The 14,282-nt window shown below is 29.0% G+C and overlaps 1 protein-coding gene across 1 annotated transcript; it reads left to right on the forward strand.

Annotated features, from left to right (window-relative positions):
• The first annotated feature begins 8,470 nt into the window (after positions 1-8,470).
• LOC107477170 (delta(24)-sterol reductase) lies at positions 8,471-11,519 on the forward strand. The gene is made up of 3 exons (XM_016097141.3): positions 8,471-8,601; positions 9,242-10,499; positions 10,862-11,519. The coding sequence occupies exons 1-3, from the start codon at positions 8,471-8,473 to the stop codon at positions 11,315-11,317; spliced, it is 1,845 nt and encodes a 614-aa protein (XP_015952627.2). The 3' UTR covers positions 11,318-11,519.
• Positions 11,520-14,282: the final 2,763 nt, after the last annotated feature.

The following is a 14,282-nucleotide window of genomic DNA, read 5'->3' on the forward strand; positions in this document are numbered from 1 at the left end:
GGGAGACAGGGAGATTATGAATCCAAATTCCAATCCTACTCCCAATTCCAATCTCAATTCAATCAATTTCAAACTATTAATTCAAGAACTCTAAATTTCCAACATCTCACTTTTATATTCAGTTTTAATGATGCGCAAAAAACGATTTGATGGCTTGTTCTGGTCATGACCGCACACATTTCCACAGTTTTGAATTTGATGCATACAACGGGAAGGGATTTGGGCTAGAATTCCAAGTCAGTCATTCTACGTTTAAAAAATAAAAAAATAAAACACACACACAATCATATTATGTGTATAAAACAATCAACTATTTCTATAAAACATAAATTATATATTTAAAAAATTTAATTTTAATACACTGTTAGTGTAAAATAGTTTTATACATATATATAATTACGTAACGTCACATCAATAAAAATAACTACATTTTACATTGACTACGTATATAGTCATCTAAAAAAATTAATGTAATTATCATACTTATTACACATACAAATTTTTTTGACATACAAGTTTATATAAGTTAACTGTAACCTAACAAAACCCACTTTCATAATGCGCGCGTAAAATCACGTCGTTCCTCTTCCAGCATTTGTATCACGCGTTCCTCCTCTTCCTCTTCTTTCTTCTCCTTCTTCTTTCCATTTTTCTTCGCGTTCCTTCTTCTTCTTCGTGTTTCATCCTCTTCGTCGTTTTTTTTATTGCTGCACTTTTTTCCTCCTCTTTCTATTGATTTTGTAGCATTATGTATTCTTTTTAGAAGGTAAAATAAGAACGAAAAAATGAATAAGAAGCAGCAGAAGATGAGGAGAAAGAAGATGAAGAGTTTTGAATTATACAGAATTTATCAGTATAAATTCACCGAAAATTCTTAAACAATACACAAAAATATCTTAATTTTACACCGAAATTTGCTGCAACTACACAAAAATATTTTCTCTAATGCTGCATTCTTCTTCTTCTTCTTCTTTTTTTATTTTAGTTGAATGATGTAAGTTCATCTTCTTCCAAGTAATTTTACATAATTATGTGTTTCTTATTCTTTGTTTGATATTTTTGTTTTTATTTTTGTTAAGAAAGAGTAGAACAAGAAAAAATTTGATAAGGTAAAATAAGAAAGAAAAAGATGAATAGAAAAAGAAGAAGAAGAAGCAGTAAAAGATGAGGAGGAGGAAGATGAAGAGTTTTGAATTATGCAGAATTTATCAGTACAAATTCACCAAAAATTCTTAAACTATACACATAAATGTCTTAGTTTTACACTGAAATTTGCTGCAAATACACAAAAATATTTTCTCTAATGCTATATTTTCTTCTTTTTTTTCTTATTTCTTTATTTCTTTTAGTTGAATGAATGTAAGTTCATCATCTGCCAAGCAATTTTGCAGTATTATGTGTTTCTTTTTCTTTTTTGTTTGATTTTTTTATTCTTGTTAAGGAAAAGTAAAATAAGAAAAAATTTGAGAAGGTAAAACAAGAAAAAAAGATGAATAAAAAAAAGAAGAATATCGTGATGATGATAAGAAAAAGAAGAAACAACAAAAGATGAGGAGAAGAAAGAGAAAGAGTTTTAAATTATGCAGAATTTATCTGTACAAATTTACTGAAAATTTTTAAACAATACATATAAATGTCTTAGTTTTACATCAAAATTTGCTACAATTACACATAAATATTTTCTCTAATACTACATTTTTTTCTTTATTTCTCTCTTTCTTTTATTTGAATGAATGTAAATTTATTTTTTTCCAAATAATTTTGTAGCATTATGTGTTTCTTCTTCTTTGTTTGATTTTTTTTGTTTTTATTCTTGTTAAGAAAGAGTAAAACAAAAAGAAACTTGATAAAGTAAAACAAAAAAAGAAAGATGATTAAGAAAAAAAAAGAAGATGATGATTATGATAAAAAGAAGAAGAAGCAGAAGAAAAATAAGCAGAACATGAGGAGGAGGAAGAGGAAGAGTTTTAAATTATGTAAAATTTATTAGTATAAATTCGCCGAAAATTTTTAAACAATACATATAAATATCTTAGTTTTACACTGAAATTTACTGTAAATACACAAAAATATTTTCTCTAATACTGTATTTTCTTCTTCTTCTTTTTTTCCTTATTTCTTTCTTTCTTTTAGTTGAATGAATGTAGGTTCATCATCTTCCAAGTAATTATGCAGCATTAGGTGTTTTTTTTTGTTATTCTTGTTAAGAGAGTAAAATAAGAAGAAACTTGAGAAAATTTTATAGCAAAAATTTTAGATCAGGTAATGTCATCAATATGACAAAATTTCTACGATAACAATAGCAATGACGACAATAACAATAATGACAATACGTATAAGAAGAAGACGACGATGTTATATCGATAATGATCATGATGATGAAGATGATGGAGGAGAAGGAGGAAAATGAAGAAGGAGAAAAAAGTCCAATGAAAAAAAGAGGAGGAGGAGGATGAGAAGGAGGTGTTGGTGACGACGATAACAAAAGAAAAAAATAACAAAAAAGAAGGAGAAGAAGGAGAAGACGAAGTTGTTGGGAATAAGGGCCCGTTTGGGAAATTTTAAAAGTAATTTTTTTTAACTTTTGACTTATAAAAAGTAGTAGTATTAATGTCTGGTGCAATTTTCAAAACCAAATTGCAACTTTCTAAAAAGCTATTTAGGAGCTTATAGAGAAGTTTAAAAAAAATGACTTCTCTCATAATACTTTTACTTTTCATCATATTTCTATAAAATAAACACTTTTCGAGTTAAAAATCCAAATACAAAATAACTTATTTATAAATTACTTTTAACAGAGTCATTTATTGTTTAAGTTATTTTATCAAAAGGAGCTTAATTAAGTTGGTTACCCAAATTGGGTCTAAATAATATGACCACAGTTCAGTCAATTATGCGTCAAATAATTTGTTATTGTTATTATATTAAAATATTAATATAATAAGATCTTTGATTAAATTTAAAAACTTATCACTGTGATAATAATTATAATATTAAGAGATAATTTTTTTATAATTTATCTCAGTTTGAGAATCCTAATGATTATAATTACTGCATATTTATTAATAGAATATTCTCAAAAATGAACATGGTAATAGAATTATTTTGACTTGCGACTATCATAGTAATTAACAATGTATTTAGAAACACTCTACTATACAGATTAAAGTTGTATATAGAGAGAGTATAAATTCTTTTTATAGTTTTTTTTATTATTTTATTGTTGTTTAAAATGTGAGTCATAGCTTTCTCAATCTCTCTTTTATCTTATAAAAGGAAAAATCTGTAAACTTACATCTTTACTATATAATTCACCATGTATTTATTATACTTTGATTCCAGACACCTAATACTCTATGGTGCTAGTTGAATGGACATTGCGTATGATTTAAATACTTGTAGAATTAATGATTAGTTAATAAAGAATCTGTTAACTCTTGATTAAGAGTTTGAGTTCTATGATTATAATGACTGAAATAAATAAAATCTTGGCCAATGAGATTGAATGAATGAAAAAATAAGTTTCTTAGGTCATTCACAGTTCATCATAATAATGGTAATAAGTTAGAGTTTGACAATTAAACCATACTCTAAGGGTTAACTAAGAGTTGGAAAGATGGAAGAAATTATACTTTGTTCTTCTCAGGTTCTTAGTAAAAATATATTACTTCATACTATCGGGTCGTTGAGGAGTGTTGCTAGACACCAACTTTGATTAGTAAATTTAGTATGACTAATTTACTCTCCACTTAGTATTGAACCTATGAGGCTACACACTAACGAATGCTCTAATCTTTGTTATAGAATTATTTAATTATTATTTTGATTTGATCAAATAAATAACTATATTAATTCAAATGGAATATTATTGTATTCTTTGTTAGCACCAAGAATATAATAATAGCATGATAATTGAGAATATTAAATGAAATTTAAAAATAATTAATTATTCTATTTCTAAATTTAAATTATAAGTTTGGATGAGATCTTAACTGATTCTGTTTTAAATTGTTATGATATGATTCATAAATGTGAAAGATTCAAGGTAAAAATAACAAGATATGATTTAAATTTAAAATGAGATTCAAACTTAAAATTTGTAACAAATCTCATACTATATATATGTATACCAAGAGTATAGGAAAAATATGAATAACACACAAGTATTTTATTCTTTTACCTCTACAAATATAAACGTATGTAAGTCTAATTCTTAGAGAAAAATTTTATGGTATGCATAAAGTTGCAAGAAGATTTTCAATTTAGATCAAATGTCCATTGGTCAAGGAGTTGACAGCAAAGGTTGGTTTCGGTGTGGATACGCATAGCATCTTTGTACCATCAAAAGAGAAAGTAATTTTTACTAGCGTATCCAGGTATTTAGATCTGATCTATATATTGTTTCTAAAATAAAATTTAAATACAAAATAGATTTTTAAGAGTACTTTCTTTCTTTTTTTTCGCTGCGTGTTATGAACACATAGTAATTTTTCAGAAGTGTAAGGAGAAGAAAAAAAAGAAGAAAAACGTGCAGAGCGCGTGAATATAAATGACTTATATAAACTTATACCTGAAAATGACTTACATGTGAAGGATATAATTATCAAAATTATACTCTACATTTAAAATGATTTAAATAATATAACTATTAATTTAGTAGTTTATTTTTTTATTAATATTTGTGTAACCTAAAACCGTTGCAGGTCCTAAACAGATCTTACTCTCAAGCACCACAAACAATAGACAACTTAAACAACCATTTCCTTCCACTACAAACTAGGACTGTAAATTTTGTGGATCCTATATTTGAGTTTTTTTTTTTCGGCATACTAATCCTACTGTTTTATTTTTATTTTTTTCCACAAATCTCATTATGTCATATTACCCAAATCCTGCAATTCCAATACATATAAGTATTGTAGCAATTGTCACACCATAAAAATGTCCAATTTTATATGTCTGCTTATTTGAGGGTTGGTGGGGCTGGACCCTATGATGTCGCCCGCTGGCCATATCAAAGGGATCTGAGATGGATGGCTAGATGGGAGAATTTTTCAAATTTGAGTTTCAATAAAGAACAAAAGTGGGTTACCAATTAAAAATAATAAAGTTAAATAAAAATAAATAATTGTAAGGTTGTCCTCAATTCACATGGGAGGGGAAAACTTTCCATGTGATAGCCAACGAATCTGATTAGCCGGTCCCTTTCTCATTGGGATTCTAATCTTTTTTATCTGTCTTCAGTCAAGTTTTTTATAATTTTTCTTTTTATGTTTTTACTCTGTTAGCTTTTGCCTTTTTAATTTTCATTTGTTTTAAAAAACCATGAGTTCTACTAGAAGTATTTTTCTATATAATAAATATATAAGACACCTTAATAAACATATAAACTAAGATGTGTTAATCTAAAAATATTTAGATTTTAGCACATTTGAACCAAGTCATATTTTTGTATATATATAAATATACGACACCTTAACAAACATATAAATTAAGATGTGTTAATCTAAAAATATGTAGCACATTTAAACTAAGTCAATCTAAGCCACAAAAAAAAAAAGTCAATCTTAAATTATACTAAATGTATGACATATTTTTTTTAGATAAGTGTTCTATAATTAATGAATAAGAATATAAATAAAATAGAAATATATACATTTTTTTAGTAATATAGTATCGTTACTAACAATAATATATATCTTTTCACAAACAAAGGATCGTTACTAACAAGGCTAGAATATTTTTTTTCCCTGGTGTCAGGCTACAATATAATATGTATTTTTTTATGAAAAATAATAATTTCACTTCTATTTTTTGTAATATTATTTTTTATATATAATTCTTTTTATATTATATATTGCATAAATTTTTAGAAAAAATAATATTATCAAAATTAAGTGGCAGTATTATTTTTTTTTAAGTTTAATTAATCTGTCTCTATAATTTTATTAAATTTATAATTAGATCTTTATACGTGTAGAAGGTTTTGATCCTTTTGTTCCAGGGGAATAGCCTCTCATCATATTGCAGCAGGGACATTGGGCATATTGGCGGGCCTTTTCCATCTTAGTGTACGTCCACCCCAACGTCTATACAAAGGATTGCGTATGGGAAATATTTCCTTTCCAGTAGTATCGCTGCTGTATTTTTTGCAGCTTTTGTTGTTGCTGGAACTATGTGGTATGGTTCAGCAACAACTCCGATTGAATTATTTGGCCCCACTCGTTATCAATGGGATCAGGGATACTTCCAACAAGAAATATATCGACGAGTTAGTGCTGGGCTAGTCGATGGGTTACTATATTATTTTTAATTTTATAATTATGTTATTTTTATGTCAAAAGCGTTAAAATTAACGAAATATTTTTCTCAAAATATATATGGTCAAAGATTTAATTAAATTCTTAGTTGTGGATATTTTCAATTTACAAAAAAATATTTAATTAACTCTAACATTTTTTTACTAGAAAGAACCTAATTATGAAATTAAGAGTTAGTTTGAACTGAATTTTGAAAAAAGTACTTATGTTTTCTACCTTTTTCAAAATGATATTTTTTTCTAATAGACAAAAATTATTTTACATTTGAATAGCCTCTTTTAAAAAAGTTTTCAAATATTAAAAATATCTTTTGCTTCTTTTTTTTAGTAAGATATTGTTAGTTTTTAAGAAAAAAATAATTTACTTTTAAAAAAATATATTCAAATAAATTTAAAATTGAATAAAAATATTTTATTTTTTTAAATACTTTTTTTCATTAAAAATAAATCCAAACTAACATTAAAAGATTCTCTTAAGGCACTAAAATTTTATATAGTGTAAACATATTTTATTTAATGTAATTTTCTATAGTGACTATTATTTCATTAAAAGAGTTTACTGTACATTGTATTTATAAAATTTTATGTTAATAAAAATTTACTTGTCGTAATTTTTATATACATAAGAATTAATACTATACACTCTTTAAAGTATCATCGTCAAAATTGGTTATCTAAATTATTGGTAATATATAATCTTGATGAAACTTAACAGAAATAATTTCTATCTTTAAAATTATAATATATAATTTTGATCTAAGTATTTAATTAATAAAAATACATCTTATGAAATTAATTCATAAAATATAGATAGATAAGTTTGTGATTTTTCATGTTCAAATTTTTTTTGGAATATTATATGTACTACTTTATATACAAATATTTGCCTTTTATATTAAATTAATTCATAAATATAAGAGAGAACAAAATCTTTGTTTTTTATATAATAATAAAATATAACTTATTAATTATTATTGTATAAAAATTTATACAAATATAATTTTTTATATTTTTATCATTTTGTTAAAATATTTTTTTGGTAAAAATTTGTCGTATATTTATATTTGTCGAAAGGAAAAAATTATGAATTTAACACTTTAAAATATGTCTTATCTCGAACAAGTGAATGAATTTTACTAATTTTTATAATTAATTAATTTTCTTAAAATAAGAGATATTTTTAAACAGTAACCTAACCATGCAACGGAAGTCATTGGGCCCCAAATTGAGTAAGCACATGTGTCAGCCAATTTGTTGCATGGGAATGCATCTTACCGTGATGCAGTCGCACACTCACAGCTGACTCAGTGAGTAGAATAGTGTGTAAAAGTTTCTAGACCGTACCGTTGCATTTAATCAATACAAATTAGATGAGATCTATACCAAAAAAAGTGTCATATATTTAATTTCAAAAATGTGTCAAATTTAATTATATGAGATAAAATTAATATCCAAAATATCTCTGCATTTAGTTCTTTATTGGTCGCCTTCTTTTGCATTCTATTTCAATTTTAATTTCAATTTGAATTAGTTTAATTTACAATATTTTTTATGTTAGGTTTTCAAAAAATGTTAAAAATCAATAAATTTTGTGATTTGTAATCATTAATCAGTTATTATTGATGTTTTTAATTGTGTGAAATTTTATCTAATAGTATAAAATTATTCACTTTTCTTTTACTGGTTAAATGATGGTCAGATTTTAATAAAAATGTAAATCTCTTAAACTTTTTCTATCCCCTTACTAAAATATCTTTAGACTTCAATAATTATAGACAAAAAGAATAAAACTATAATTCATTAACTTAATTTAATTAAAATATAAAGTACAATTTGTTCTTCTTTATTTCATGTATAAGAATGATTAAAAACAAAATTTTTAAGTAAAAATTATTTTTAATTTTCTTTTGTTTATTGACAATAATTTATTTATTAATTAACTAATATTTTTAAATTAATATTGGAAAAATAAAAAAAAAACTATATTAAAAAAGGAGTACATAGGAGTACATTATATACATGTATCCAGGTGCCAACAAGAAAATAAAAGATAACTAACTAATTCTACATTGTTATTGCTAACTAATTGATCATTTTATAAATAATAATATATAGTCTAATAATAATTAATGATAGATCTCTAATTTTTTTATGAACAGGGAAAAAAATTTCGCCCTCAATGTCAATGAGAATGAGTTGTTCGTTCACTCCCTAACTCGCTTTAAAACCCCAACACAATCTACTCTCACTTGCTCACACTTCGTCGCCTATTCACTATTCAGGTACTTTCTCTTTCTCTCTCTTCTTGTTCTCACTCCATATACTCCTAGTGTAATTATAATTCTGATCTTTTTCATGTAATCTGAAATTTTTTGTTTCGAATTTCTAATGTATTACTGAGAAATATCTAAAACTCTTTAAAACAGTTATTTTTGTTAATGTAGTAGTTGCATGATTTTAATTTGTTCTTATTTTGGTTACATTTTCTATTGTAGAATCTCAGATCTTTGTATCTCGTGTTTGGATTTTGTTAAATATTGGTTGTTCTGGGCACATGCAACCATTTCTCGCTTAATTTTAAAACTTCTCTTGAATCATTTATATATGTGTAGAGATTTGATACCTGTTAGTTTGCTTAGGTAGGGTAACTTAACAAGAATCGTTAACGGTTTTGTTTTCTTATTTTCTTCTGAGGAGAAGGTAGTAAAGCAGTTCCTCTGAGCTGAATATTTGTGTTGAGTATTTTGTTGTTTTTCTTTATGGTATTATATAAATTTTTATATTAGATCTATGTTATTGTTATCTTCTAATTTGTTTTTCATAAATGTTACTTCTAGTATTTCAGTGTTTTGTAACTGTTTAATACTTGTGAGTTCTACTTGTGCAAATTTAGTGTACTTATATTTTTTTTTCAAATTAAAGCTGTTTACGCTCTAAAGTGATGTCTGATCTTGAGGCTCCGTTGCGTCCGAAGAGGAAGAAGGTTTGGGTGGACTATCTTGTTCAGTTTCGATGGATTCTTGTCATTTTCGTAGTCCTTCCCATTTCCTTCACTATTTATTTTCTTATATACCTTGGGGATGTGAGATCTGAGTGGAAGTCATATAAGACGCGCCAGAAGGAGCACGATGAGAATGTAAAGAAGGTCATCAAACGTCTCAAGCAGAGGAATCCATCCAAGGATGGTCTCGTATGCACAGCTCGTAAACCATGGATTGCAGTTGGGATGCGAAATGTTGACTATAAGAGGGCTCGTCATTTTGAAGTTGATCTATCTGCTTTCAGAAACATTCTTGAAATCGACAAGGAGCGAATGATTGCAAGAGTGGAACCCCTAGTCAACATGGGCCAGATCTCGAGAGCAACCGTCCCAATGAATCTCTCTCTTGCAGTTGTTGCTGAGCTTGATGATCTCACTGTTGGTGGCCTTATTAATGGTTATGGAATTGAAGGAAGTTCCCATTTATATGGCCTGTTCTCTGACACTGTTGTGGCCTATGAAATTGTTTTGGCAGATGGAAGGCTTGTTAGAGCCACCAAAAATAATGAATACTCTGATCTGTTTTATGCTATTCCATGGTCTCAGGGAACACTTGGGCTTCTTGTTGCTGCCGAAATTAGGCTTATTCCTGTCAAGGAGTACATGAAACTAACTTACAAACCTGTTGTTGGTAACCTGCAAGACATTGCACAGGCATATGCCGATTCTTTAGCACCGAGAGATGGAGACCAGGAGAAGGTGCCAGATTTTGTTGAAACAATGGTTTATTCACCAACCCAAGCTGTCTGCATGACAGGGAAGTATGCTTCAAAAGAAGAGGCTAAAAAAAAGGGGAATAAGATCAACAGTGTAGGATGGTGGTTTAAACCCTGGTTCTATCAACATGCAGAGACGGCACTGAAGAAAGGAACATTTGTTGAGTACATTCCCACTAGGGAATATTACCACAGACATACGAGGTGTTTGTACTGGGAGGGAAAGCTTATCCTCCCATTTGCTGACCAATTTTGGTTTAGGTTTCTCTTTGGTTGGTTGATGCCACCCAAAGTGTCTTTACTCAAGGCAACTCAAGGTGAAGCTATAAGGAACTATTACCACGACATGCATGTCATTCAAGACATGCTTGTTCCTTTATACAAAGTTGGAAATGCATTAGAATGGGTTCACCGTGAAATGGAGGTACTTTTCTCCTCTTTTCCCAACCTTAATAATGTCTTGCATGAATTTTGCCAATTAAATTGTTTTACTCCAGATAAAGTAATTAAAGATTGTGTTTTTGTCCCCCACTTTATCTCATAAATACGGAAATAAGAATTGAAATTTTCTTGAAACTGTGAAGTTGAATCTTATTAGAAAACTTGAGGAGTGAGTTTTACAGGTACTCTTATTATTTTTTATAAGTAGCAATTTATTGGAGATAATGCTCTATTTTATCTCAGTTCAAGTTGATCATGTCATCATCTTAGGAATTCACATTTTCTTGAATAAATCAAATTGGGTTAACTGCTTATTTTGTTTCTTATGTTTTGTCAATACATTAGGTCTACCCTATTTGGCTATGTCCACACAAACTGTACAAGTTGCCCGTGAAAACTATGGTTTATCCGGAACCAGGTTTTGAACTACACCGCAGGCAAGGAGATACACAAACTGCTCAAATGTACACAGACGTGGGAGTTTACTATGCACCAGGTCCTGTTTTGAGGGGTGAGGTATTTGATGGCGCCGAAGCTGTTCGCAAGATGGAGGCATGGTTGATCGAGAATCATGGTTTCCAGCCGCAATATGCTGTGTCCGAGCTGAACGAGAAGAACTTCTGGAGGATGTTTGATGCTGGTCTCTATGAGCATTGTAGGAGGAAGTATGGAGCTGTTGGAACCTTCATGAGTGTGTACTACAAATCAAAAAAGGGTCGGAAGACCGAAAAGGAAGTACAAGAAGCTGAGCAAGCACACCTTGAAAATGCTTATGCTGAAGTTGATCAACCAACAGACTGATGATTTTAAATTTTGGATCATTTGATGAGTAGGTTTTGTTATTTCATGTTTGCTTTATTAAGGATTTTGCCACTCCTGGCATTTTATTATCCATTTTCTTATTGCTTTAGTTGCTGATCTTGTTCTAGATTTTTCAATGTCTTTGGTTAAGGTGTGGACTTAATATTATTGTTTTAACTAGTTGAGACTAAATTGGTTATAACTGCTTGAGTGTGATATCATTTGATCCATTTTTCTACCAATCCAATGTATTATGCATTTATAGTTAGAGTAACGTTATACATCCAAATTTTGTTATAAACTAAGTCCAAAACAATAAAATTTATAATAATATGAGTCATAACTGATTTTTGAAACTAATTTGTTGGACTTAGTTAAGAAAAAAACTTATTGGATTTAGTTAGCAAGAAAAACTTGGATGTTCTGTATTATTCTTGTGAATATTTGGAATGGTTTACATTCACATGTATTGTACTCATTAAATTTTCGGTCTTATGGATACTTGGAATGGCTTTTGTTCACATGTATTGTACTCAATACATAGTTTTTCGTGCCTCTGAATTGACATGGCCTTTAAAAATCTTACAATTTAGAAGGGGTCAAGGAAAACAAACCATTCCTGACAGAAAGAATTTAAATACAATTAAGATGAAATTAATTTAATTACTATAGTTATTTCTATATATATTGTACTTTTATATTGTAGAATAAAGTATGTTTTTTGTTCTTAACATTTGGAGTAAGTTATTTTTTAATATTTATAAAAGTAATTCAATGTTATTTGCATTCTTAATATTTATAAAAGTGATTTAATATTATCCTGTTGTTAATTATTCTCACGGATTAATTTTAATTTTTAACAAAAATGATATTTACTCTATATCGAATTTCATTGGCATTACAACTATTTTATTTATACTAACAGCATTCTAACAAAGCCTAAACCTAAATGGTTTAGATTTGATAAGTGCGCTGCTTCTAACACAGCATATGAAAAGTTAACTATATAAATGTCTACTAGAAGAAACAATGAAAGGTAAACGTTTTCTAATGTTGATGAGTGGTTCTCTGACTTTAATCTAGTGATCCAATTCCAAAATCTTTATTTAATTATATTCAAATTAGTATAAAGTATGGTGTTATGTGGGTCGTATATTTAATCTACTTTATTTTCAGTTAATTATTGAATCTGAATTTGATACAGTTAGTCGTTTATGATTGTCTAGCTGAATAATGCGTGAACGTTGACTGTGAAATTAATGCGTGAACATTGACTGTGAATTGAATCTAATGTACTAGTTTTAATTAATTTTGTGCATTTTATACCAGACGTTCGGGTGTAGATCAGAATTATTTGGGTGTATTTATAATTTATGGCTTTTCTTATTATTTTAGTTGAGTTGTTGTCGTTTGGGTATCAATCAGGAATATTTGGGTGTATTTTAGTTGAATGGTTATTTTTTATGACGTGCAGAAACTCTATAGTATATCCTTGTTTTTAACATGGTTTATTTTGCAGCCCCTCTGTGTTGTTGATGACCAGTTTGTTCCCAAGGTTAGAATGACTTTTAACACCCTTGAAGATGCTGCAAAATTTTACAAGGACTATGCGAAGGCTGTAGGTTTTTCTACAAGAGTTTGGGAGTGCAAATAAGAAGGGAAACGAAATTAAGAATCAATTGATTACATGTAGCAGAGAGGGAAAATGGAAATCTAAAATATCTTCGACCGAGAAGACAAATCCCACATCTGGTTTAAATTGTCTTGCAAGAATTTATATACACACATTGAAGGATGTTGGTGCTTGGATCATTTCAAAGGTCGTGTTGCATCATTCACATCCTTGCTGTCCAGCTCAAGCAGAGATGCTCAAAGTCTCAAACAGCATAAGGAACTAAGCATGTCCGTCCGTCGTACAATAGAGAATAACAAGGAAGCCGGTATCAGACCAAGCAAAACTTACCAATCATTCGTTGCGATAGCCGGGGGTCACTGCGAGTTAAATTTTATTGAAAAAGACGTCAGGAATTACATCACGAAAGAAGTGCAGAATGATTTGGAACAAGAAGATGCAAAAGAATTCGGGAAATACTTATTAAGAATGAAAGAGAAGAATCAGAATTTCTTTTTCAAACTTGAACTCGAGGATGATCAGTCGATTAAGCTGGCTTTTTGGGCCGACACAAGGAGCAGAGCTGCTTTTGAGTATTTCGGAAATGTTATTTCATTCGACAACACCTACAATACAAACAGGTAATGTGATGTTCTTGTTTATGATGCTAAATTAATGTTGTTTTATGAATCTACTGCAAAGGTGTATATTGGATGTTTTTTGGTGTATGAAATCATTATTTGGGTGTATATAATGATTTTAATTCTGTTTTCTCGTAATTTGTTTCAGGTATAATTTGGTTTGTGGTTTTTTTGTTGGGGTGAATCGCCACGGTCAGTCAACACTTCTTGGATGCGCTTTGATGAAAAACGAAGATACTGAATCATTCAAATGGTTATTTCAATGTTGGCTTCATTGCATGGGAGGAAATGCTCCAAAAGAGGTTCTCACCGATCAATGTGTGTCAATGAAAAGGGCTATAAAGGCTTGTATGCCTACAACAATTCACCGTCGGTGTATTTGGCATATCACGAAAAAGATTCCAAGCAAATTAAATGGCTATAAGGGACACGTAGAAATCGAACAATAAATGAGCCAAGTTGTTTGGAACTCTCGTACCAAAGACTCATTTGATAGGAATTGGAATGATTTTCTGCTGAAGTATGGTCTTGTGGACAACAAGTGGCTTTCAGGTAATGATGTTTAAATTCTGTAGCAGAGGTGTAAATTGAATGTTTTTGGGTGTAATATAGTCTGATTTGGGTGTATTATGCAGATCTTTACGAAGACCGTCATATATGGGTTTCAATTTATCTGAATCACCACTTCTGGGCCGGGATGAGAAGTACACAA

Source organism: Arachis duranensis, chromosome 3, assembly GCF_000817695.3.
Source record: "Arachis duranensis cultivar V14167 chromosome 3, aradu.V14167.gnm2.J7QH, whole genome shotgun sequence".
Lineage (NCBI taxonomy): Eukaryota > Viridiplantae > Streptophyta > Magnoliopsida > Fabales > Fabaceae > Arachis > Arachis duranensis.